The sequence below is a fragment of the Ascaphus truei genome, chromosome 22 (assembly GCF_040206685.1).
Source record: "Ascaphus truei isolate aAscTru1 chromosome 22, aAscTru1.hap1, whole genome shotgun sequence".
Classification (NCBI taxonomy): domain Eukaryota; kingdom Metazoa; phylum Chordata; class Amphibia; order Anura; family Ascaphidae; genus Ascaphus; species Ascaphus truei.
The window spans coordinates 9,936,868-9,962,031 of NC_134504.1; the positions used below are offsets into that span (position 1 = coordinate 9,936,868).

Sequence of the window (25,164 nt, forward strand, 5' to 3'; positions counted from 1 at the left end):
CGGGGGGGGAGAAAGGGGAGCGGGGGGGGAGAAAGGGGAGCGGGGGGGGGAGAAAGGGGAGCGGGGGGGAGAAAGGGGAGCGGGGGGGAGAAAGGGGAGCGGGGGGGGAGAAAGGGGAGCGGGGGGGGGGGAGAAAGGGGAGCGGAGAAAGGGGAGCGGGGGGGGAGAAAGGGGAGCGGGGGGGAGAAAGGGGAGCGGGGGGGGGAGAAAGGGGAGGGAGAAAGGGGAGCGGGGGGGGAGAAAGGGGAGCGGGGGGGGGAGAAAGGGGAGTGGGGGGGGGAGAAAGGGGAGCGGGGGGGGAGAAAGGGGAGCGGGGGGGAGAAAGGGGAGCGGGGGGGGGAGAAAGGGGAGCGGGGGGAGAAAGGGGAGCGGGGGGGGAGAAAGGGGAGCGGGGGGGAGAAAGGGGAGCGGGGGGGAGAAAGGGGAGCGGGGGGGAGAAAGGGGAGCGGGGGGGAGAAAGGGGAGCGGGGGGGGAGAAAGGGGAACGGGGGGGGAGAAAGGGGAGCGGGGGGGGGGAAAGGGGAGCGGGGGGGGGGAGAAAGGGGAGAAAGGGGGGGGAGAAAGGGGAGCAGGGGGGGGAGAAAGGGGAGCAGGGGGGGGAGAAAGGGGAGCAGGGGGGGGAGAAAGGGGAGCGGGGGGGGGGAAAGAGGAGCGGGGGGGGGAGAGTGGACAGGAGGGGGGGGAGAGTGGACGGGGGACGACGACCGGTGAAAGGACAGCGGACAGGATGCGAGGGGGGGAGAGTGGACAGGAGGGGGGGGGAGAGTGGACAGGAGGGGGGTGGGAGAGTGGACAGGAGGGGGGGGAGAGTGGACAGGAGGGGGGGGAGAGTGGACAGGAGGGGGGGTGACAGTGGACAGGAGGGGGGGGTGACAGTGGACAGTAGGGGGGAGAGTGGACAGGAGGGGGGGGCAGTGGACAGGAGGGGGGGGGGCAGTGGACAGGAGGGGGGGGCAGTGGACAGGAGGGGGGTTGGTTTTCTTTAAATTGACGGGCGCCTCCTCTCCACTCCCCCTGTATCTTTCTCCGCTCCTGACCCCCCCACCCACCCCCCCATGTGTAGCTCCGGTCCCCACTCTACAGTGTCTGAGACACAGTGTAACACACACACGCACACAGACACACACACAGTGTCCCACACACACACTGTCACGCTGTGACACACACACACACACACACACACACTCACACACACTCACACACACTCACCTCTCCTTCTGGCCGCCGCCATGTTAGTTAGTCCGCGAGGGAGGAAGGGGTCCTTCGTCCGCCGCCATCTTAGGTGCTGCGTGCAGCGGTAGGCTGCCCTGGCCAATGCCTGTCCCCGCGCCAGGGAGGTGAGCGGGAGGGAGGTGAGCGGGAAATGAGCGGGAGGTGAGCGGGAGGTGAGCGAGAGGTGAGGGGGAGGTGAGCGGGAGGTGAGTGGAGGGAGCGGGAGGTGAGTGGAGGCAGCGGCAGGTGAGTGGAGGCAGCGGTAGGCTGCCCTGCCCACTGCCTGTCCCCGCGCCGGGGAGGGAGTTGAGCGGGAGGGAGGTGAGTGGAGAGGGAGGTGAGTGGAGCGGGAGGTGGAGGGAGGTGAGTGGAGAGGGAGGTGAGTGGAGCGGGAGGTGAGTGGAGAGGGAGGTGAGTGTGATGGGGGGGGGAGAGGACAGAGAGAGGTGTGTGTGTGTGTGTGTGTGTGTGTTTCCCTGTGTGTCCTTTGGCCCGTCACTCCGCCTCAGGCCAATGAGAGGTGTGCGGGGGCGGGCCAAGGGACCAATGAGATTGCCGCTAGGGACGCAGACATACAGTGCTTTCAGAAATATATAGTAGATGGCGGTGACGCAGAACCTCAGGAATACAACGGTAGAGACACCGGCCGGCCTGGAAGCAGGGTCCCCCCGCATGCGCCCTGTTCTCCTTACCCACTCTGCGTATTTTGCTTCGGCCAACAAGTCAGCTCCGTGCGCTTGGGTAAAAGCTGCCAGCACCCGCTCCTGCCTCTGAAAATAAAAGAAATCAACATGGATAATGTTTCACTGGGGGCTGCTTTCCTCTGGATCAATATACACACAAATAAAAGGATGAGTATTTGTCACCGACATATAACATAGTTGAACTCGATGGAGATGTTTTTTGTTTTTAACCTCATGTACTATGTAACGATCCCTCCAGTACAATTCTGATTTTAACTCTTGCTGTTTAAAAGGTCCACTATGTACTGATCCGGAAAGTTTTAAAACGCAAGGTTAACAGACCCGTACTTTTTATGCAGATTGTACAGGCATAGAATTTTACAGCCACCCGCCCACTGTTCCGCAGAGCTTACATTCTATTCCCACCAAGCCATCCCAGCAGTAGGGCACTGCTTAGCTTTACTTCACTATGGGTGAGAATGTCAAAACGAGATACAGGTGCTTAATCCTACACTGACTCATTCAAGTCAAATGAGGCAATTGAGCTCCGGAAAAAAAAAATCTCTGAAATTACATTTTTAATGTATAATGTAACAAGCATTTTCTGTTTCTATAGCAACCATTTACAAAGTCACATCCCCTTCCTCTTCTCTGGCACAACCCTTTTTTTCCGCCCTGTCCTCTCTCTAGCAGTGCACCAACTGTATCTAGTGACTGCCTGGTCACATGATCTTCCCCACAGAACTTTGCGTCTTTGGCCCTCTTCTGCTGCACCGACAGCCATTTAGTGAACCCCCCGAGCCGAATCTTCGACGATCGATCACAGGAGAACGGATCGATCGGCAACTTAGCTAATTACTTATCATTGTGTGGATTGTGTTGATGCACAAGGGGAAAAAATTAAAATGTAAAAAAAAAAATAAGTCAGCTTGGACTGCCGCTTTCAATCGGAGTTTGGCGAACCCCCGCCTCCGTCAACCATTTCAATAGTCCATACGGTCTCACAAGCAAATACAATACGCAGATTCAGCGGACGGCCGCATTTTGAGATACAGGGAGGAATCCCACGAATCCCTTTTGGGATTTTTTTTGACTACTTTGAAATGTAATAATCCCCCATACTTTAGCTCGTCGCGTCAATTATGTCGATTTGTAAAAAAAAACAAAAAAAACCACCATGTCTTTAAACATTTCTGCTCCGCAAGTCACAGCCCATCTTCCGCCCGGTTCCTCTGAACGGATTTTACCTTCTGCCTCAGCTCCGCGCTGTTCGTCTTCCGTTTAAACCTCTCCAGGCAGAAAGTGATGTATAAATCCCACATGCTCTCTGGAAGAATTCAATGAGAGAGAATTTGACCCTCGTGTAACGGATGCAACGTTTCTAAGTCCGCACACACAAAAAAAGGGGGGCTTCATTCGATCCTTTATTGAGACGTAAATCAGACATTCGCTGTTTTGGCTTCTTGGGAGATTAAACTGTCCCCTCAACCACTGGCGCGCTCAGCTCTGCTGTATCCGTTACACACGCCTATAACATATCTGATCTCTTACTGTGCATGCAATGTCTTGTATAGAATATATAACGCTGCTCACTTAATGTAACTGTGTATTTGTAACCATGTATCTGTCATCATCACTCTGTGCCCAGGACACACTTGAAAACGAGCGGTAACTCTCAATGTATTACTTCCTGGTAACACATTTTATACATAAACTCCAGACCTCAAGACCCCCCAACAGGTCAGGTTTTAAAGGTATCCCAGCGTCAGCACAGGTGGCTCAATCAGTGGCTCAGTCGAAGACTGAGCCACCTGTGCTGAAGCTGGGAAATTCTTAGAAGCCGTCCTGTTTGGGGGGGTCTTGACAACTGGAGTTGAGCCCCCCTGATCCATCTCACCCGGTCTCTGTCAGAAGTCAATAACTATAAGGATGGAGGGAAGGGGGGGAGGGGGGGGGGGTGGAGCGTTTTTTGCCGGTGCAAACTCCTGTTCAGCACAAAATGAAGCAACCGAAGGTAACCCAACCCATCCAATGCCTTTGCTTCCCATCTTACACTTTTAAAGACTATTTAAACATATCTATATAGACGGCAGATATTAAGATTAATGGGGGGGAGTCTGGGGAGGGGGGATTACTGCTGTAAAGCGGTTTCCATACAATGCGAGCGTTATATTCCGCGCAGATTTGAGACCTGTCTTGACGGAGTTCAATGCCGTCTCGTACACGGCGCTGCAGCGCTCCTCTCTCCGCGCCAGGTCCGACGCCTTCGCCTGCTTGGAAGTGTGCTCCGAGGAAGGCGGCGTTTCCGCGGCCAGCTCCCGGCGAGCCAGGAAGTCCCACGTCAGAGGATCCGCGGCGTGAAGAGTCTGCAAGCTGATCAGAAAATCAGTGAGACCAATCGGACGCCGATCAGTCAGACAAGCAAAGCACCGGGTCGCCGACCTCTCGGGCAGCGTAGGGGGTCACCCTTTCTTTGTACAACTTGCACCTACCTTTTCTCCAACACTTAAACCCAGGGGGATCCCAACTCTTGTCCTCAATAAGTCAGGTTTTAAAGTACATCCCAGTTTCAGCACAAGTGGCTCAATCAGTGGCTCACTCGTTGACCGAGCCACTGATTGAGTCACCTGTGCTGAAGCTGGGATATCCTTAAAACCTAATCTGTTTGGGGGTCTTGAGGACTGGAGCGCCCCATGGCAACCCTTTTGCCAACGCATTAATTAGCAGAACGAGGAGACTGAAACAAGGCGTTGAATTACCAACGTGGGCATCAGTTGCTCGTTTGAATCTTTTCGGTGATGGTGGCCCAACAAGGCCGGCGTGCCGGTGGCCCAACAAGGCCGGCGTGCCACCGAACCAGCGGCCGTGGTGCTCATGTGATCCAGCTTCAGCAGCGCTGACCATGGCCCCTTTGGCGACAGAAATGGACAGAACTCCCCTTCTGTTTTGATCGGGCCAGCCTCTCCGTTGGAAAGGACGGTCCGATCGGCACTTGGAAAACCGGTATCGTCTCCCGACTTATCTGCTGTATAGTGGGAAGCGGGTAACAAACACACACACACACACACACACACACACAGAAATGAACTCTGCAGCTGCCAGTGAAATGTTGCTCTCGCTCCGTAACTTACTCATCAAGGATCATCTTTTGTAGTTCCTGAGTGAAGTCAAACATGTTCGCAATGGACAGGAGAGACAAATGGAACTCGGCACCTGCAGAGGGAAAGAAACACGCTGTCACAGGGGCCAGTCCCTCCCAGGGGCAAGGTGTACTAATGGCAGTGACAGGGTTAAGGGGTAAGTCCCTCCTAGGGGCAGAGTGTACTAATGGCAGTGACAGGGTTAAGGGGTCAGTCCCTCCTAGGGGCAAGGTGTACTAATGGCAGTGACATGGTTAAGGGGTCAGTCCCTCCCAGGGGCAAGGTGTACTAATGGCAGTGACAGGGTTAAGGGGTCAGTCCCTCCCAGGGGCAAGGTGTACTAATGGCAGTGACATGGTTAAGGGGTCAGTCCCTCCTAGGGGCAAGGTGTACTAATGGCAGTGACAGGGTTAAGGGGTCAGTCCCTTCTAGGGGCAAAGTGTACTAATGGCAGTGACAGGGTTAAGGGGTCAGTCCCTTCTAGGGGCAAGGTGTACTAATGGCAGTGACATGGTTAAGGGGTTAGTCCCTCCCAGGGGCAAAGTGTACTAATGGCAGTGACAGGGTTAAGGGGTCAGTCTCTCCTAGGGGCAAAGTGTACTAATGGCAGTGACATGGTTAAGGGGTCAGTCCCTCCTAGGGGCAAAGTGTACTAATGGCAGTGACAGGGTTAAGGGGTCAGTCCGTCCTAGGGGCAAAATGTACTAAGGGCAGTGACATGGTTAAGGGGTCAGTCCCTCCTAGGGGCAAGGTGTACTAATGGCAGTGACAGGGTTAAGGGGTCAGTCCCTCCCAGGGGCAAGGTGTACTAATGGCAGTGACATGGTTAAGGGGTCAGTCCCTCCTAGGGGCAAGGTGTACTTATGGCAGTGACAGGGTTAAGGGGTCAGTCCCTTCTAGGGGCAAAGTGTACTAATGGCAGTGACAGGGTTAAGGGGTCAGTCCCTTCTAGGGGCAAGGTGTACTAATGGCAGTGACATGGTTAAGGGGTTAGTCCCTCCCAGGGGCAAAGTGTACTAATGGCAGTGACAGGGTTAAGGGGTCAGTCTCTCCTAGGGGCAAAGTGCAATAATGGCAGTGACATGGTTAAGGGGTCAGTCCCTCCTAGGGGCAAAGTGTAATAATGGCAGTGACATGGTTAAGGGGTCAGTCCCTCCTAGGGGCAAAGTGTACTAATGGCAGTGACAGGGTTAAGGGGTCAGTCCGTCCTAGGGGCAAAGTGTACTAAGGGCAGTGACATGGTTAAGGGGTCAGTCCCTCCTAGGGGCAAAGTGTACTAATGGCAGTGACATGGTTAAGGGGTCAGTCCCTCCTAGGGGCAAAGTGTACTAAGGGCAGTGACATGGTTAAGGGGTCAGTCCCTCCTAGGGGCAAAGTGTACTAATGGCAGTGACATGGTTAAGGGGTCAGTCCCTCCTAGGGGCAAAGTGTACTAATGGCAGTGACATGGTTAAGGGGTTAGTCCCTCCCAGGGGCAAAGTGTACTAATGGCAGTGACAGGGTTAAGGGGTCAGTCTCTCCTAGGGGCAAAGTGCAATAATGGCAGTGACATGGTTAAGGGGTCAGTCCCTCCTAGGGGCAAAGTGTACTAATGGCAGTGACATGGTAAAGGGGTCAGTCCCTCGCCAGAGGCCACAAGTTCTGTTGAATTTCTAAAGAAAAGAAAGGAGCCAAATCTTTGCTTTTAGCACCGTTAGATTTAAGGAAGACAATTAGAAAAGAAAAAAAAGTTGCAGATATCTATTCTTCCATTAAAGATAGAAGCAACAGATTTAATCAGGCAATTCAAGCAGGCAATTAGTTTGGCGAAATGATATAGATATATAGATAGATAGATTTATTTTTACAGTGCACTGAACCCCATTAAATTTCAGCTCCGGGAACCTCCATCTTCCGGAGATACCTCCGTAGGGGGTGTCGGAAGCCCCTCCGGCTAGCTGGGGGTTCACGTAATGGCTGCTTTTCAAAGTTCCCGCGCCCTCCTGCTGGCCAATAGGAAGCTGTGACATCATCCGGTGCAGCTTCTTATTGGTCCACATGACGCGGGAGCTTTAAACTTGCAGGAGATAACGGCAGCACCTACGGGGAGGCAGGTATCTGGGGAAGCAGGGGGTCCCCGGGGCTGAAATTAATGGGGTTCAGCCCCGGAGACCCCATAGTTCAATCCTATGTTAAAAAAAAATCTGCAATTAAAAAAAAACCAATACAATTGCCGGCTCGGATTGCCTCCAACTAAATTACTTCCTGAAAACAGGCCCCACAAATCGCCGCGTCACATTATTACCTGGGATTTTCTGCACGGCGTTTTTGTAAACCACTGTGGCCAATTGGCCTTGAAGAATCTCTTCCGAGTAGCCGGCTTCCCCCTGCAAGCAACGGACTGCCGTTTATGCCCAAACAAACCAATGAGAAGAAGCCCAGCGCAAACAACAGGCTTAGAACGTCAGCAGCAGAGAAGAGTATGGGCACGCACGCGTCAGATCGGGCGCGCGCGCGTCAGAGATCGGGCGCGCGCGTCAGAGAGTCTATCAGTGGACTAGAGATACCAAGTATAGCTATATGTTACAGCATGATCATATTCATTTATCAGCTCCCCCAAAAGCACAAGAGCTGCTATTTCACCCCAAGGCGTCACCCATGCAAGTTGCTAGGCCGTCTGGCAATAAGGGGGTTAATAGAGCAAGTGACCTCATCATAATAAAATATTAAAAGAACAGTTATTTTAGATCTTTGTAAGTATTTTAAGAGAACCGCGCGGAGATGGGGAGGAGATAAAACTGCACTTATTAAACCTTTCATCAAAGCTTGGAACAAACCGCGCCTGTAATATCCCGCCGGATAAACGTGCCCAATGCCGATAGAAAAAGGAGTTGGGCGTTTTACTTACTAGATCCATCTTGGCGCGCTCCAGCTCCTCTTTCTCCTTCCTCTGTTTCTCCGCATTCATCAGCTCCATGCGGAAATACTAAAGCAATAATAAATAAATCGACAGCCACCGCTTAGAAGAAACCTGCGACAGCGCACGCGTTCAAACGCATGCACGGCGGCGGAATATAAGTGAGTGCTGTATATTAGGGGGGCCGCTTAGCACGGACGGGATTAGGGGATGGGAGATTTAATAAAAAACAATGAATTCCTGTGACGTTTAACCCTTTGGGTGCCCCAAGATGTAGTCACTACGTCATGGGGCAGGCACTCCAGGGGTTACGTCATGCCCGCAGAGTAATTTTTTTTTTTTTACCCGATTGCTGGCGTTTTCGGACGTCATGGCAACGCCACGTCATTTGATGCCGCGTCGCCAGAGATCAGGTGAGTTACGGAGGCCGTGCGAGCTCCCCCGACATTTAATTTAAATGCTTAAACCCAGAAAATCTCACGCCCCCACCCCCCCCAATAGAGGACAACTCCGTTTCCTGGGTTAAGGGCCGCCGCTGTCACATGACCACTGTCACATGACCGCTGTCACAGTGCTGTGTCAGGCGGGGTCCCAACTCCCAAGGGTCGAGGGGTCTCATCTGTGTAATTCATACCTCTTTCCACCCAAATCTGTCACCTATAAGTATATATAATGTATTTATTAAAGGGAGACGTGGGAGGGGTGTGATTTCCTCTGGCTGCTCCCTTGTGTGTGATGTCACTGTGTGATGTCACTGTGTGATGTCACTGTGTGATCAGCGAGCGCTTGTACAGCCAGACTCCCCCCTCCCCACCTCTTTATTGGCTCTCTGATAAGGACGGGGGGGGGGGGGAGATAAGGGGAAAGAAAATACTTGACTGACAAACACCCCCCCCCCCCATTCAGACGCCCCCTAAGAAACGCAACTGTCCGACTACGTGGGACTGCAACTTTCACGCAGCGCTAAAAGAAGTGTGCGCGGCCATATCCTTCCTTTCCTCCATGTTGACCCGCGAGGGAGAAGCAATAGGTAGCGCCAGATAGCTGATAAGTTACAAGGTTCTTCCTCAGGTGTCTGTAGGTAGTTACTGGCCCCGCTGCCAGCGGAGGGTTAGAACAGGCACTAGCTGGGTTGCAATACCCCAGGGGGATTAAAGATCCCACAGCTCCGTGGGGATTCTTCTCGGGACTCACTTCTCGATAGACTTTGGCAGAGTCTGGGTGAAAGCGCAGGGCGCGGAGGAACACGTGTCTCGCGCTCTCCGACGACAGCCGGTCCTCCATTTCCCATTTGGCCGTCATGATCCACAGGGCTGTGGGGACACAGGGAGGCGACGGTGAGAGGTGCGGCCGCCGGACGGAAGGGACGCCATGCAGCGGGTCAAAGCAGCAATCCATGCAGCATATAATGTTTTAACATCGGTATGAAGCAGGGGGTCCCCAGAGCTGAACCCCAGTCATTTCAGCTCCGGGGACCCCTCGCTTCCCAAGATACGGACCTCCGAAGGGGGCGCCGGTATTTCGGCAAAAGTTTAAAGGTCCAGCGACACACGGGCCACTAGGAAGCCGCACCGGGTGACATCACGGCTTCCTATTGGCCCCGCACAACGCAGGGGCTTTGAAACTCCGCCATTACGTGATCACCTGCTAGCCGAGGGGAGCGCTGTGCTATCAAACCCCGCCCCTCCCGCCGGGCACGCGTGCCACAGTGAAGACTGGGGACTCAGCCTAAGCCTCCAATCGGCGTCGCCTTACCTGGCTTGTCCGGGTGAATAGCCAGCACGGCGGCGAAGGTTTTGCTGAGCTGGGATTTGCAGTTCTGGGAAGGGAGGGAGATAGTTCAGGCCCCGATGCCGCTATCATCATCATCATCAACCGTAAAAAAAAATCATTCAAAAAGAAGACGAACAACTCACCCATTTCTTACAAAACGCCACGTGGGACAGCCAGAGCTGCAGGTCATCCTGAGATGCACACAACGGAGAAACGGTTACGCGGAGCAAGGCGATCAGGGAACAGATACTTATTCTGCCTAATTACACGACACAAGCCGGCCCCCGCCCTGCGTCATGCTCTGAATTATATAGTATCGTGTGCACGTGTTGCCGTGATCTGTACCTGAATTAACCAGGGCTACCTCCGCAGAGGCAACTGCATCCTCAAAAACAGGGCACACGGGGTCGCTAGAATTAAATACCGTAATTGCCAAATTATAGGGCGACCACCCTTAATTTCAGTAGTTGCTGGGGAAAAAATATATAAACACACACACACACTCTCTCTCTCTCGGCTTGAGCTTACTGCCACAAAGTGGATCGGGCCCGATTATAGGCGAGTACAGGCATACCCCGCATTAACGTCCGCAATGGGACCGGAGCATGTATGTAACTATGTAACACAGGCACACCCCGCATTAACGTACGCAATGGGACCGGAGCATGTATGTAAAGCGAAAATGTACTTAAAGTGAAGCACTACCTTTTCCCCACTTATCGATGCATGTGCTGTACGGCAATTGTCACATACGTGCATAACTGATGTAAATAACGTATTTGTAACAGGCTCTATAGTCTCCCCGCTTGCGCACAGCTTCGGTACACGTAGGGAGCCGGTATTGCTGTTCAGGACGTGCTGACAGGCGCATGCGCGAGCTGCCGTTTGCCTATTGAGTGAGATGTACTTACTCGCGAGTGTACTTAAAGTGAGTGTCCTTAAACCGGGGTATGCCTGTATATAGGTATATTTCTTCTAGTGATCCTGCGCGCTCTGTTTTAAGGGCTCATTTGCCTCTTCTATGGGAGGTAGTTAGGGGAGAACGGAGGAGGAGAGAGGGAGAGGAGGAAGAGGAGGAGGAGAAAGAGAGGACTGCTGGATGAAAACTCCCCAATGATCTTCCAGGTACTGCGGTTACAGCCTCTATACCAAGGCTCTTCAACTAGTTCTCCAAAGCGGACAGATCCAAAAACATTTAGGAGTAGAAGGGCCACAGGCTTATTATTACAAGCGTATTGTAATTTCATTTTAAAACCCATTTATAAAAAAAAAAAAAAAAAAAAATTGAAAAAGATAATTTTTTCAACGTTTTGCCAGCGTTTATAAACATCTGTACCGTATATATATATATATATTTATATAACCCTAACTTTAGTGTGAGAAATTGCCCTTCACCCCTGCTAATTTCATACTAGTTCCTTGGGCAGAGGAGAGTCCGATAGTCCCTTGTGGGGCGCCAGTTAAGAGCTCTATATCCTACACACGCCTAATATTGTTGGTTTATTCACTCCGTTTGGGTGGCTGAGTTATATTTAGCATTACTGGGTTATGATCTGTACACAAATAGCTCATTAAAAAAAAATATATATATATTTATTTTTAATGTCCAATATGACGAACCCGTTTAATACGCTCTGCAGCGGGGGCGAAAACACCACGTCTCGCAAATGAATGCAAAAATTATGCCGATTATACACGATAAACATAAATTTAACAAATCCCGGTGTAAGCCGATAATCGAGACTGAATGAAAACATCCATCCAAGGTTCGCTCTCCAATGCTCTGCTGGCCCCAGAGGAAGCTAAACCAGGGGCGGAGAACGCCAGTCCTCAAGGGCCACCAACAGGTCAGGTTTGAAGGATCTCTCTGCTTCAGCACAGGTGGTTTAATCTTTAACAGTGCTGAAGCAGGGATATCTTGAAAACTTGACCTGCTGGTGGCCCTTGAGGACGGGAGTTGGCCGCCGCTGAGCTGAAGGGTCCGAAACCTCGCAGGAAAACCCGCGTGCTTACTTTCCATTTGTTGGTTGCGCGGCTGAAAACGCGGTGGATCCTTTGGACGATGACGTATTCAATTTCGTCCTTCTTAAACGAATAACCAACGCGCTGCAACGAGGGGGGGAAAAGAAACATCAATGGGGAATCCCGATCCGACGCACGGCGGAGCCGCGTGGAAATGAGGGACGGAGGGTTAATGTACATTTTCCTTCGCGGCCACCATACACACACAGCTTCGCATAGATAGGATACGGAACTGCGAGAAGTAAATCAGATACAGTGTATACTCGCGAATATTGGGAATATTAACGCTGCAGACCAAGCAATATCCTACGTGTGTGTTTTTTTTTTAATAAATCAGTTCTGTGCTATGAGAAAATACGTGTAGAATAATTATTTTTTTAAACAACTCTGAATTACATTGTTAATGTATTATAATGTAACAAGCACTTTATGTTTCTATAGCAACCATTTACAAAGTCACATCCCCTTCCTCTTCTGAAACAGGCTCGTGCACACACGTTTGAGCCCTGCCCTCTCTCTAGCAGTGCACCAATTGTATCTAGTGACTGCCTGGTCACATGATCTTCCCCACAGAACTTTGCATCTTTGGTCCTCCTCTGCAGCACTGACAGCCATTTAGTGAACCCCCAAGCTGAATCTTCGCTGATCGATCGGCAACTTAGCAGTGTGAGGATTGTATTGATGCACATATTAAAAAGGGGGGGGGGGGTGAGAAAGAACACAGCTTGGACTGTAGCTTTAAGGTATAGCACCATATAAAAACGATCATGCCCCAAATACTATACTAGTATATATTATAGTATAGTCTATTACAGTGTATACTAGTAGTATACTGTAATTTCAACTCGGATTGTAAAGAGAGATTGCCAAACCTTGGCGGTTCCTATTTCCAAGTTTATCATTGAAGAAGGCTGTGCTGAACAAGCTGTGTAATGCGGCAGGTGTACGCTTATAGGATTCCATGTTAAAATGGGCAAGAAGCAAAAAAGGTGACACCCCGAGTGCTCATTTGCATGTCATTACCCAGAATTCCTGGCTGCAGCGGAAGCATGGCATGCCAAGAGATAATGGGGAAAGGCACCACCAGTGTGATTTTCATTGGCACGGGGAAGGATGTGTCACTTATTTTTAATAAATGCCAGATCAGCGCTCAACAAATAAAACGAGACGAAGATTGCAATCTAACTCGTGGAAGACAAAATAGCTTACTAAGCAGGAGTTATGATTTGCCAGAAGTCAGCAACGATAAACATAAAATAAAAAAGGTGGCAACATTTAGAAATAAATCTCCTTACTGAGATTGGAAAAATGGATGGTATGGAGCTGGGGAAAAGACAGAAAGATGATCCGGGTGGCCTCTGAGGATGGTAGTGATCACCCATCCCGATATCCCCCCCTTCACCTCCCCACCTCTTTCTTGCTGTACTTTCCTCTCTCTCTTCTCTCGACCTATAGAAACAACACCCACTGCTTGGGGCACGCCCAAATTCTACATTACGTTTGAGAAAATTATCACAGCTCGCTCTCTGTACGGAATTGATAGAAGACTACCAAGTAATAGCCGAAGTGCCTTCTTTCTCTATTTTATGTTTAAATGAACGACTATCCAAGTCCATTTTGATTTTCTGCATCCATATGTTGTGAAGATGTTCATTTTGTTTCTGCTCAATAAAAACTTTGTGAACAAATACAAAAAAGAGAAAATGACACTCGCGTCTCCCTCCTGTTCTCGCCCAGTATCTTATGTAATGTACATATTGAAGAAGAACCTTGGTGAGACCAAAAGGAAAAACGTGAGTCCATCACCTACTCTTATTTATTTGTTTGGGTGCTGATCCGGTATGGGTTTTCTTTTCACTTCTTGTACTCACCATACCCCTGTGTACTTACATTGAAGAAGAAACCCATTGAGGTTTGAAAAGCTCTGTAACCAGGGGTGCTCCACTCTAGTCCGCAAGCCCTCCCAAACAGGTCAGGTTTTCAGGATATCCCAGCTTCAGCACAGATGGCTCAACCAGAGGCTCAGTCAAAGACTGAGCCACCTGTGCTGAAGCAGGGATATCCTAAAAGCCTGACCTGTTGAAGGGGGGGGGGCTTGAGAACCCCTGCTCCGTACACTATACTATAATCTATGTAGAAGCCTATATCGGAGCACCACAATCCCGACCTGAAACTAATGTACATTTCTCTATGATCAATACAGCTACTAAAACCATCTAAGAGGTTCATTCAATAAGATGCTAAATTGTTAACGCATTATTCATTCCAAATAAAAAGCATCTCGAAGCTCACCAGCCTTCTCTTCTTTAGGAGTTCCAAAAAGTTTATTTCATACTAAAAAGGAGACGAAACATGGAGAAAAAAAAGTTAGGGGGGAAAAAAACCCGACAGCTGCAATACAAAAGACAACGCGTTCTACTTATCAAGCGCCGCAAAACGCGTGTTCAGCTTTCACAGGACAATATATATTGGCAGAGATTTTCATGCAAGGTAAAAAGCAGGCCCAAAACGGTAACCCAACCTAGAATGTGCATCATATAGTTTCTCATGTGGACACTTGAGATATGTGATGAAGCTGCCTCTTCCACAGCACAAAGCAACAAGCACACCTCTATCCCTTGAAACAGCCACCCAGATCGGATTTTAAACACATACAAAAAGGAAAACAGTTACCAAGATTATCCCCATTCTCTGCAAGAAACACTACACAGTTCAATCCCATAGTCAGTCGGCCAGTTTCATTTCTTAGGGGCCTATGAGTGGGGAAGGGTTTGTCATTCAAGTGACTTCTTTCCCCCTGTCCTGATCAGAAAGCCAATAAAGGTAAGGGGAGGGGGGTAGGCGGGACTCTGGCTGTACAAGCGCTCGCTGATCACACAGTGACATCACACAGTGACATCACAAAGAAGGGAGCAGCCAGAGGAAATCACACCCCCCCTCCCACGTCTCCCTTTAATAAATACATTAAATATACTTATAGGTATCAGATTTGAGTACAAATGTTATTCGATTACCCAGGTAAGACCCCTTAAACATGTCACTGGAATTAGGTCACTTTGATCCTAGGAGGGATTGACCCTTTAAAATCAACCGAGTTCTACAACTGACGCTACACCGGTACTGTTATTACAAGCAGGACGCGGTTATCAGATGTCAGTGGCAAGGAAGCACTGCGGTTAATGACATTTCAAGAGAGTAACCGTACACTTCGGCAAATCACCTGGACGTAGCCGATGAAGTCTTCTTTGCTAACCGATCGCCGGTGAATTTTATACTCTAGAGCGGTTACCTTCTTAAGCACAGATCTGCAGACAGAGAGAGAGAGAGTTAAAGTACGAGCAGCGTGGCGGGGACAACGTGCATTAGTAGTTCATCTCAAATCCTACGTTTTCTTGTAAAGACACCACGGCCCGTCAACTGGTTTGTCAAAGTGGCTTAAAATCGGAATGATGCCTAGGAGGGCATTGAGACCTAGAATTAGACGGTGGATCAGAACCACTCTGCCCATTCCCCCATCTGCTATAAAACTGCAGACCCGATTTGAACCTTGGGGCTTTCTTTTGTATTTGCAAAGTATGTTTTAATTCCCCTGTTGTATTAGCCCCTACCACCTCGGCTGGGCAGCAATTCTATCAATCCACCACCCCCTCGGTAAAGAAGCACTACTTCCTCATATTTCCCCGTAGCTGCCGCCTTCCTGCTTCAGCGCGACGACCTCTTGTTCTACTATTCCTCTCTCTTTGGCATTGTAATTTAAGACTTAAAAAAAAATATTGCACATTTTGCAAGCGTCTATATTATCTCGATCAGAGAGATTTTTAATAAACCATGCTTAGGCGGTGAGATTAAGTATGAAAAATGTGCACGTCATGAAATTAGCAGGAACGGGGGCCGTCCGGGGGCCACTCCGAGACCCTTCGCCATAAATATGCAGAACTACTGCTCTGCGGAGCCCAGAAAATGCCTGGAATTCTCAAATGTTTACAGTCAGTGACCTACACTCTGAGGCAGAATCATCTTTCTAAAGGATATAACTCGGGGATAAAGCTGCAGACCAAACAACATCCTACATGTGCGGTTTTATTTTTTTAAATAAATCAGTTCTATGAGAAAATATTTGTAGCATTTTTTTACCAACTCTGAATGACATTTTTATGGTATTATAATGTAAGAAGCCTTTTTTGTTTCTATAGCAACCATTTACAAAGTCACATCCCCTTCCTCTTCTGAAACAGGCTTTGGCACACCCCTTTTTGAGCCCTGCCCTCTCTCTAGCAGTGCACCAATTGTATCTAGTGACTGCCTGGTCAAATGATCTTCCCCACAGAACTTTGCATCTTTGGTCTCTTCTGCTGCACTGACAGCCATTTAGTGAACCCCCGAGCTGAATTTTCGCCGATCGGCAACTTAACCAATTCCTTATCATTGTATTGATGCATATATTAAAGGCGGGGGGGGGGGAATTAAATAATAATAAACGTCAGCTTGGACTGCTGCTTTAAGGTACAGCGCCATATAAAATTAGCCAGGAAATTCAAATCAGTGACTGTGGGTTTGTCACAGGCAAGAGAAATATATTACGTACTCCCAATGTATTTCACAGGCAAAATGGTAGGTGTGATTCAAATACATGTAACGGGCAGGAGAAACACACGTGCTGGGTACACATCTGGGGAACGGGCTGCTTGTCCTGAAACCTTGTATATGGGATGGTACCTGCTCTGATGATTTTATAATAAACCAAGAGTAAGCATTAACTACATCAATGCAGCCAGAATGCCTCCTCTTTTTGTTTGAACTTCTCTACGTGCAAGTAGGGTGCAAGGTTTAGGGACGGTGGGATCAACGAGAATTGAGCACTAGGTCCCTCTCCATAGATTTATTTGTGAGTACTGGAGTGTCACTTTGTGCAAGAGAAACACACTGTCGAAATGTGTTAGGAGAGGCGTGTTCCCAGGACACCCGTATTTTCCCGCCCGTGTTCAATTCATTTATTAGATTAGTGGTTTTCAACACAAGCCCTCAAACCGCCCCCACAGGTCAGGTTTTCAGGATATCCCTGCTTCAGCACAGGTGGCTAAGAGGCTCCGTCTTTGACTGAGCCACCTGTGCTGAAGCTGGGAAATCCTGACCTGTTGGAGGGGTGTCGGGGGACGGGCTGGAGTTGAGCACCCCTGGATTAGATCACATCTAAAAAACCACTGTTTTTAGTATGCATCGATAGTGTGGACCAAGATAGAAATAGTAATATGGAGGTTTTGGGTTCATTCTAGTGATGTACCCGGGGGAAAAAGAAAAATGACACGGCCAGTAGCCGGGTACCCGGCCCGGTTTGGAGGACGGCAGCCGATGTCGGCAGAAGAGGACCATGTGAGCGGAGCAGGGGCGGCACAAGAGAACAGCCGGGGAGGAGCTGCGCTGTAGCAGTGGCAGACACCGACCGGTCATCCTCCTGCACCGCTCACATGGTCCTCTTCTCCCGCCGCCATCCTCCTCTCCTTCCCTCCGCCGCTGGCTGCTGCTGCCCCAGAGGAAGGGGGTGATTGAGGAAGGCCGAAGGCGCAGAGCAGGATGGAAATACCCAGCACCCTGGGCCGGGAAATTTCCGGGTAGCTTAAATATGGCCGGGTATGCCAGGTACCGGGTAATTACCGGGTACATCACTAGTTCATTCTCTCAAAAGTTGGTTTATTCATATGAGAAAACAGAAGAAAAAATATGATTGCATTATATTACGTCACACATGTGAAGGATCAAAGCTCCCAGCACGTCACAAACATGCGGGATCTGTGTTCCAAGCACCACAGGCACAAAACACACACACATATATACATACATTACACACACACACTTATTTTTATATTCTTATATAGCGCTGTCCGTGTGCATAGCGCTGCACAGAGAAGTTTGCGAGCACGAGTCCCCGGCCCCATAGGGCATACAACCAAATGTTATAAGGCACTTGGAGATAAAGTGACTGAAGTGCCCAAGCAGTGGACACTGGCATGCAAATCAGATGAGCCCATCTCAAAAGGTAGTGACATTGCCATGTGCTCCTTCAGTCAGGGAATACCCAAGAGGCGTCTTGCCCGTCCTTTTTGGATTTAACCCCTTCTCTGCTAGTGAAAACTCCCCATGCTGACAACAAGCAGCAGTGATCAGCTGGAGCTCATTAACCCCTCCGCTGCTGGTTAGCATTTGAATCACAGATACCCTGTGCAGTGACACAGCTCACACCCCCCTCCTGCAGGACACAGCTCACACCCCCCTCCTGCGGGACACAGCTCACACCCCCCTCCTGCGGGACACAGCTCACACCCCCCTCCTGCGGGACACAGCTCACACCCCCCTCCTGCGGGACACAGCTCACACCCCCCTCCTGCGGGACACAGCTCACACCCCCCTCCTGCGGGACACAGCTCACACCCCCCTCCTGCGGGACACAGCTCACACCCCCCTCCTGCGGGACACGGCTCACACCCCCCTCCTGCGGGACACGGCTCACACCCCCCTCCTGCGGGACACGGCTCACACCCCCCTCCTGCGGGACACGGCTCACACCCCCCTCCTGCGGGACACGGCTCACACCCCCCTCCTGCGGGACACGGCTCACACACCCCTCCTGCGGGACACGGCGCATACCCCCCTCCTGCGGGACACGGCTCACACCCCCCTCCTGCGGGACACGGCTCACACACCCCTCCTGCGGGACACGGCGCATACCCCCCTCCTGCGGGACACGGCTCACACCCCCCTCCTGCAGGACACGGCTCACACACCCCTCCTGCAGGACACGGCTCACACCTCCCTCCTGCAGGACACGGCTCACACCCCCCTCCTGCAGGACACGGCTCATACCCCCCTCCTGCAGGACACGGCTCATACCCCCCTCCTGCAGGACACGGCTCATACCCCCCTCCTGCAGGACACGGCTCATACCCCCCTCCTGCAGGACACGGCTCATACCCCCCTCCTGCAGGACACGGCTCATACCCCCCTCCTGCAGGACACGGCTCATACCCCCCTCCTGCAGGACACGGCTCATACCCCCCTCCTGCAGGACACGGCTCACACCTCCCTCCTGCAGGACACGGCTCGTACCCCCCTCCTGCAGGACACAACTCACTTGACTTCCTTCCCGGTTAAGAGCCCCACTCTCTCCAGCTGTTCTAGCTCGGGAATCCTGTCCTCAATCCGCCTCTGGATAAACTCAGCCATTCTCTATGGCCTCTTCCTGCTGTATACAGGCACATGTAAGCTGCACACGCACAAACACACACTTCCGGTCCCACTAACTTTTGCTTCCCCACGGGTACAATGTGTCCAGCACTGTGGATTCTATCACTCTTTGGTTCTACCCTCACTGTACTCAGAACTGGGGGGTTCCTTTTCTAGAATGGGTTATATTTATTTATTATTTCATTTTTTATTTTCATTTTCACCCTTACAATATCTCTATTGGAAGCTGCATCATAACTAGAATTATATATGTATTATTTATTACAGATCATAAACCACCATGTAAATGACAGCGGGTTTCTTCTCTATAACCTCTTTCTTCTCTGTAACAGGAAATAGGCGCTTTGGCCAAAGGGTTAAACTAAATGACCCCTTTTTCAAGAGAATATATAGGTATTGCACTGTGTATTTTTGTCATATTGGAAGTAGCTTTGGGCATCTTTGTCTTGGTTTGTGAGTGTAAACTTTTTTACATTATTTTTTTTCTGTTGTAAAGCTATTTGTACTATTTTCTGTGTCCTCCATTTTCCACATATGGGATTCTCCACCCCCTGTCTCGCTGCACGATTGTACTGACAGACATCACTGCTGAAATCAACTCCTGATAACCAAAAAGCCCTGATCACTCACGGAGAATGTGAGTGAATTGCGTATCATTTATTCCAATCACGTATGTCAAAACCTTTTTGCTCTATATGTGTATGTTTTTTTCTTTTTATATACCCCCGGATTTGAGTGGATACCCCCGGATGTGAGTGTGCACCTGACCCTTTGCTTCTACAACCCTATCTGGTCTTGGATTGAGTCAATCTCAGGAGCCATTCAGAGGACTGTATGCATTTTATTATTTTTATTTTTCACCTTCACATGATCACTTGATTTATTTAAATACGCTCTTGTTTTTTTTGTCTTCAATTTTGCCTATAACAGTAACATGGGCCTTAAAGAAAGCTAGAAGCATTTAAGGCATTATTTACTAAGCAGTGCTATTGAGGGGGAGGGGGGAGAGGAGATAGGGGGGGGCGCATGAAGGTATGTTTGCGCACCCTTGGTGTAGCCCATTACAATGGTGAACGTCACAGAACCAAATTCAGAGACATTGAGAGTTCCGGACTAAAACAACGCGCGCCCCTCCCCCCCCCCCACCCCCCCCCCCCCCGCCTGCTCCCCCCAGCTGCTGCCAAGTGGCAAAGCCTCCTGGGGGAATAAAGGAGGGATAGGTTATTCCCTACAATTACCATCTTTCTATGCAGTAGCTTCTATATACTCCGAAGCGGATGTTCAGACCGATTTCCGGCCAGCAAAACCCCATTGAAGTCATAGCTTCCCCTGAGTATCTGGAATTTGCCCCTATGACAATGATTCTGTATAGTGAGAAGCGGGGGTAACGCACAGATAACCATACATCAATCTCTATTCAAGTAAATGGAAGTCGGGGCATTGTTAACTGTGCGTTACCACACTATATTGGGTAGAGGCCAATGACAGTTGGACACATATTGATCATCATGAATTTATTTATACAATGTTTTACCAGGAAGTAATGTGTTGAGAGTTACCTCTCGTTTTCATGTACGTCCTGGGCACTGAGTTATGATGACCACACATGGTTACATTAAATGAACAGAGGTTATACATTTATATTTAAAGACATTTCATGGACAAGTTAGAGATAATATATGTGTAACAGGTGCAGACCAGACTGAAGTTTGGAAAGAATTTAGCCTGGCGGCTTTGAGAGTCTCTGGTAGGTTTGTTCCAGACGGGAGGTGCACGGTAACAGGAGGAGCGTCCGGATACTTTGTTGAGCCTTGGGACCATGAACAGTCTTTTGGAGTCCGATCTCAGGTGATAAGTGCTGCGTGTGGTAGGGGTGAGGAGCTTATTCAGGTAGCCTACTTTCCTTGAAAATTGGTAACCCTAAGACACACGTACCTAAAGGTGGTGAATATTTTCTAGACGTAATGTAACAGACTGATGTAGGTATGAAATTGATGCTAAAGTGGGTGACGTAGGAATCGTAAGTGGGCGATGCATATCTCCAGACGTTCAACCTAAATAATGTATTATTTTGCTTGCATTTTGTTTTTTTCCTGAGCCTGCATTAAATATAAGGGGTTTGTTATTCAAAGTGTACAGCAAATACAAATCCCCCGCGTGAGCACACTCACACAGGTCTCAGACAGGTCTGCAGCCCCGCCTTTCCCCATTATCTCTTGGCGTACACTGCTTCCACTGCAGCCAGGGATTCTGGGTAATGACATGCAAATGAGCACTCACAGGGCATCACCTATTATTCAACAGAGCTAACATTGGACACTGATTTTGTGGAAGAATCACTAAAGCCAAGTCCGAGCTGCAGATGCTGAATCTGAGCCATCCAATTGTGATTATTTCCCAAGTAACTTCTGTAATAAACTCTCTCAAAATCATTCACTGAAACACAGCACGGGCGTGGAAGGAGTGAAAGTCAATCAAAAGAACTTTGCTATGTGGGCACATGTTTAAAATGTCTTTCTTGCCATGAATTTTATGCAAGAACCTTGATACATTATCCTCTAAAACCGGAGGTGCTCAACTCCAGTCCTCAAGTCCCCCCCAACAGGTCAGGTTTTCGGGATATGCCAGCTTCTGCACAGGTGGCTCAATCAGTGGCTCAGTCAAAGACTGAGCCACTGGTTGAGCCACCTGTGCTGAAGCAGGGATATGCTTAAAACCTGACCTGTTGGGGGTGTTGAGGACTGGAGTTTAACCCCCCCCCCCCCCACCTTCTCTAAAACACATTTTTAAAACGCACTTCTTCATGTCACTATTTCAAGTTATTTTGCCCCGTTTAAATCCTATTGCAATTTGAGGAGTGGTGAGAGGAGAAGTTATGGTTCCATTACTTCTACAGCGCTGGGCTTTGGCGAGAGCTCCATTGTAATCTCCCGGACACTTAATATTTCAAACGACTCTATCTCCTGAACGGAGCATCCGATTTGAACAACAAAAAGGGCGTTGGAGGTACCTTGCTTGTTGGCATATTACAAAGCGGCTCAATTGTGTCAAATTGTCCAGTGACACTCAGTCCCAAGCAAGCGGAGATGGGTGGCACTGGAGAAGAAGTGCTGTGCACCAGCAGCGTTGCACAATTTAATTTGGCTTCCCAAAAAATGCTGGAATACAGCAGGAATGCCGCTGCGGACTATGGCGAACTCGTTGGCGGTATGGAAGTCTGTGAAATTTCGTTATCACCTAACCAATAAAGACTCTCTGATGACCCCGATATTGGGGAACCCGGACTTCGCTCCAGGAATGTCTATCAATAATTGGGGGTTTTGGATACAGGCGGGATATACCCGGTTAAAGGATCTGGAGGGAAGGAAATATATCAAAACATTTGAGCAGATTAAAGCAGAAAAAAAAATACCGAATTCTTTAGGTTCCTCCAGATCAAGGCCTTTTATAACAAATTTCCAATCCGCCCGGCAAGGACAATTTTTGTACAGCTGTGTTCCAGAGATACGGACACAAGGGGACTAACATCTAGGATGTACAAGGAAGTAGTCTGTCTGGAGACTCCAGACACATCGCGACTTAAATATATGAGACAGTGGGAAACAGGTCTAGGGGAGACTTTAGAGGACGAAGACTGGGACCGGATCCTGCAGGCGGCCGCTAAGAGCTCAATCTGCACAACGTTAAAGGAGAATGCATACAAAGTCCTCATGCGTTGGTACCATACCCCACTAAAACGATCCAAATTTGTCAGGGCTTACTCCCCGCTCTGTCCAAAATGGTGCGGGGAGATCGCTGACTTAAAACACATGCTGTGGTCTTGCCCGAAGGTGGTCCCGATTTGGGACCATATTAGAGAATGGCTTCAAAAAATACTCCAGTTTTATCACTCCCCTTTGAAAAAACAACAAATTACTCTTGGAGACTTAACGATTCGTTATTAAATCACCCAGAGATAGAAAGGGAAATAAGAGCTTCACTTAAGGACTATTTCTTTTTCAACACAGGTACAGTTTCCTCTCCAGCAATCCTATGGGAAGCCCATAAGGCAAACATCAGAGGGAAAATCATCTCCATCGCCTCCCATAGGAAAAAAGCCCGCCTAATACAAATCAAGGAACTAACCGATAACATTAAAACAATAGAGCAAGCCCATAAGGCAGACCCTACAAAAAAACTATATAAACAATTGCTTGCAGCTAGATCAAAACTTAGGCAAATTCAGCTGGAGGATGTGGAAAAGGCCCTTAAATGGACAAACCAACTGTACTACGACAAAGGGAACAAGGCTGACAGACTCTTAGCAAGTAAACTAAGAGGGGTGCAAAAGCGATCCCAAATAACAGCTATCAAAGGTAAATCTGGTGAGATACAATATAGTGAGAATAAAATCGCAGAAGAATTCACTAAATACTACACGGAGTTATATAACCTCAGATCCAAAAATGACCGCTCTCCACCAATAACCATAGAAAATATAACACAATATCTGAATAAATGCCAACTCCCCACCTTAACGGAGGAGGAAAACACAGTCCTCAATGCTGAGATTACAAAAGAGGAACTAGAAATGGCGGTCAAATCATTAAAGATCACCAAGTCTCCCGGCCCTGACGGTTTCACCAATGTTTACTATAAAAGATTCCTGCCCACACTATCCAAACATCTTCTAGCTACATTTAACCATTTCTTGGAAGGGAATCAGATTCCCGCATCAATGTCTCTAGCCAATCTGGCCATTATTCATAAGGACGGCAGAGACCCGATGCAGTGTGGAAGCTATCGTCCAATCTCCCTACTTAACAGTGATCTCATACTATATAGTAAAATTCTGGCTAACAGATTAAATCCCATCTTACCGAGGCTCATAAATATAGATCAAGTCGGATTCGTAATGGGCAGACAAGCCTCAGATAATACTCGGAAGATAATCAACATAATTGAGCATGTCCACCTCTCGGGGACCAAAGCACTTTTATTAAGCCTAGACGCAGAGAAGGCGTTCGATAGGATAAACTGGCAATTCCTGGACCAAACTATGCGTAAATTCGGCTTCAAAGACGCATACCTAGAGGGGGTCCCCAGATTATACCACAACCCATCAGCAACGGTAAAATTACCTGGCGGCAATAACCAGAGGTTCGAGATTACAAATGGTACTCGACAGGGGTGCCCCTTATCTCCTCTCCTCTTTGCACTAACCATAGAACCGCTGGCATCAGCAATAAGACTCAATAGAGACATCCAGGGAATAGAAATTGGACAAAGGCAGCACAAAATATCCCTATTTGCTGATGATGTCATACTAACCCTCTCCAAACCTCAAATCTCCCTACCCAACCTTCATAAAGAACTCCATGAATTTGGACAAATTTCAGGATATAAAATAAACCAAGACAAATCGGAGGCCCTGAATCTAAGCCTGCCAGAGCCAGAGGTGAAACTCCTCAAATTAAATTTTTACTATCGTTGGAGCTCCTCCTGTATCAAATACTTGGGAGTTAAGATATCGAGGACCTACCAAACTCTTTACCAACATAACTATCCGGCACTGTTCAAAAAAATCAAACAAGATCTAAACAAATGGGGAGGATACCAAATATCATGGACCGGGAGGATGGTCTCGGTTAAAATGAACATACTCCCTAGATTGCTATATTACTTCCAGACACTCCCGGTCCCCATCCCTGGCTCAGAATGAAAGAATATTCAAAAATCAATTCTCCACTTTATTTGGCAAGGTAAAAAACCTAGAGTCGCCAAAACGGTTCTTCTGGCCCCAAGGGGGAGAGGAGGACTAGGAGTCCCAGACGTATGAAGATACTACCTGGCCGCACAACTGCGACAGGCGGTGGTCTGGAACACTAGCCCGAAACAATGCTGCTGGCTAGGTATAGAAACACATTATGCCGGGACGCCCTCACTGCCAGCTTGCCTTTGGTCCATGAGTAAGGAAGACATGCCAAGTAACAAATTCCAATTAGGCCCAATGAGACACACCTGGGAAATTTGGACGACTTACACCCAACTTACACCAATCCACAAAAACCCAAAATTCCCACCTGGATGTGAGCCCAGACAATTTGACCAATTTGAAACCAAAAATATCAGAGCAATTGTTGACCTCCTGAGCTTTGGGCAGTTCCTGAGTTTCCAAAATCTACGGACCAAATATGAACTAAGAGACCTAAACGTCTTC

The 25,164-nt window shown here is 49.0% G+C and overlaps 1 protein-coding gene across 1 annotated transcript in view; it reads right to left on the minus strand.

The window, feature by feature from the left end:
• The window catches only part of UTP6 (UTP6 small subunit processome component), a 29,425-nt gene extending 10,404 nt beyond the window's left edge, over positions 1-19,021 (minus strand). The window contains exons 1-13 of the mRNA XM_075579900.1: positions 18,853-19,021; positions 14,947-15,031; positions 14,019-14,060; positions 11,718-11,810; positions 9,848-9,895; positions 9,687-9,750; positions 9,126-9,244; positions 7,923-8,000; positions 7,320-7,401; positions 5,027-5,108; positions 4,087-4,268; positions 3,143-3,222; positions 1,905-1,982 (exon numbers count right to left, since the gene is read on the minus strand). Coding sequence (XP_075436015.1) covers positions 1,905-1,982; positions 3,143-3,222; positions 4,087-4,268; positions 5,027-5,108; positions 7,320-7,401; positions 7,923-8,000; positions 9,126-9,244; positions 9,687-9,750; positions 9,848-9,895; positions 11,718-11,810; positions 14,019-14,060; positions 14,947-15,031; positions 18,853-18,944 — 1,125 coding nt within the window. The 5' untranslated portion in view covers positions 18,945-19,021. The remainder of the gene's footprint in view (positions 1-1,904; positions 1,983-3,142; positions 3,223-4,086; positions 4,269-5,026; positions 5,109-7,319; positions 7,402-7,922; positions 8,001-9,125; positions 9,245-9,686; positions 9,751-9,847; positions 9,896-11,717; positions 11,811-14,018; positions 14,061-14,946; positions 15,032-18,852) is intronic.
• Positions 19,022-25,164: the final 6,143 nt, after the last annotated feature.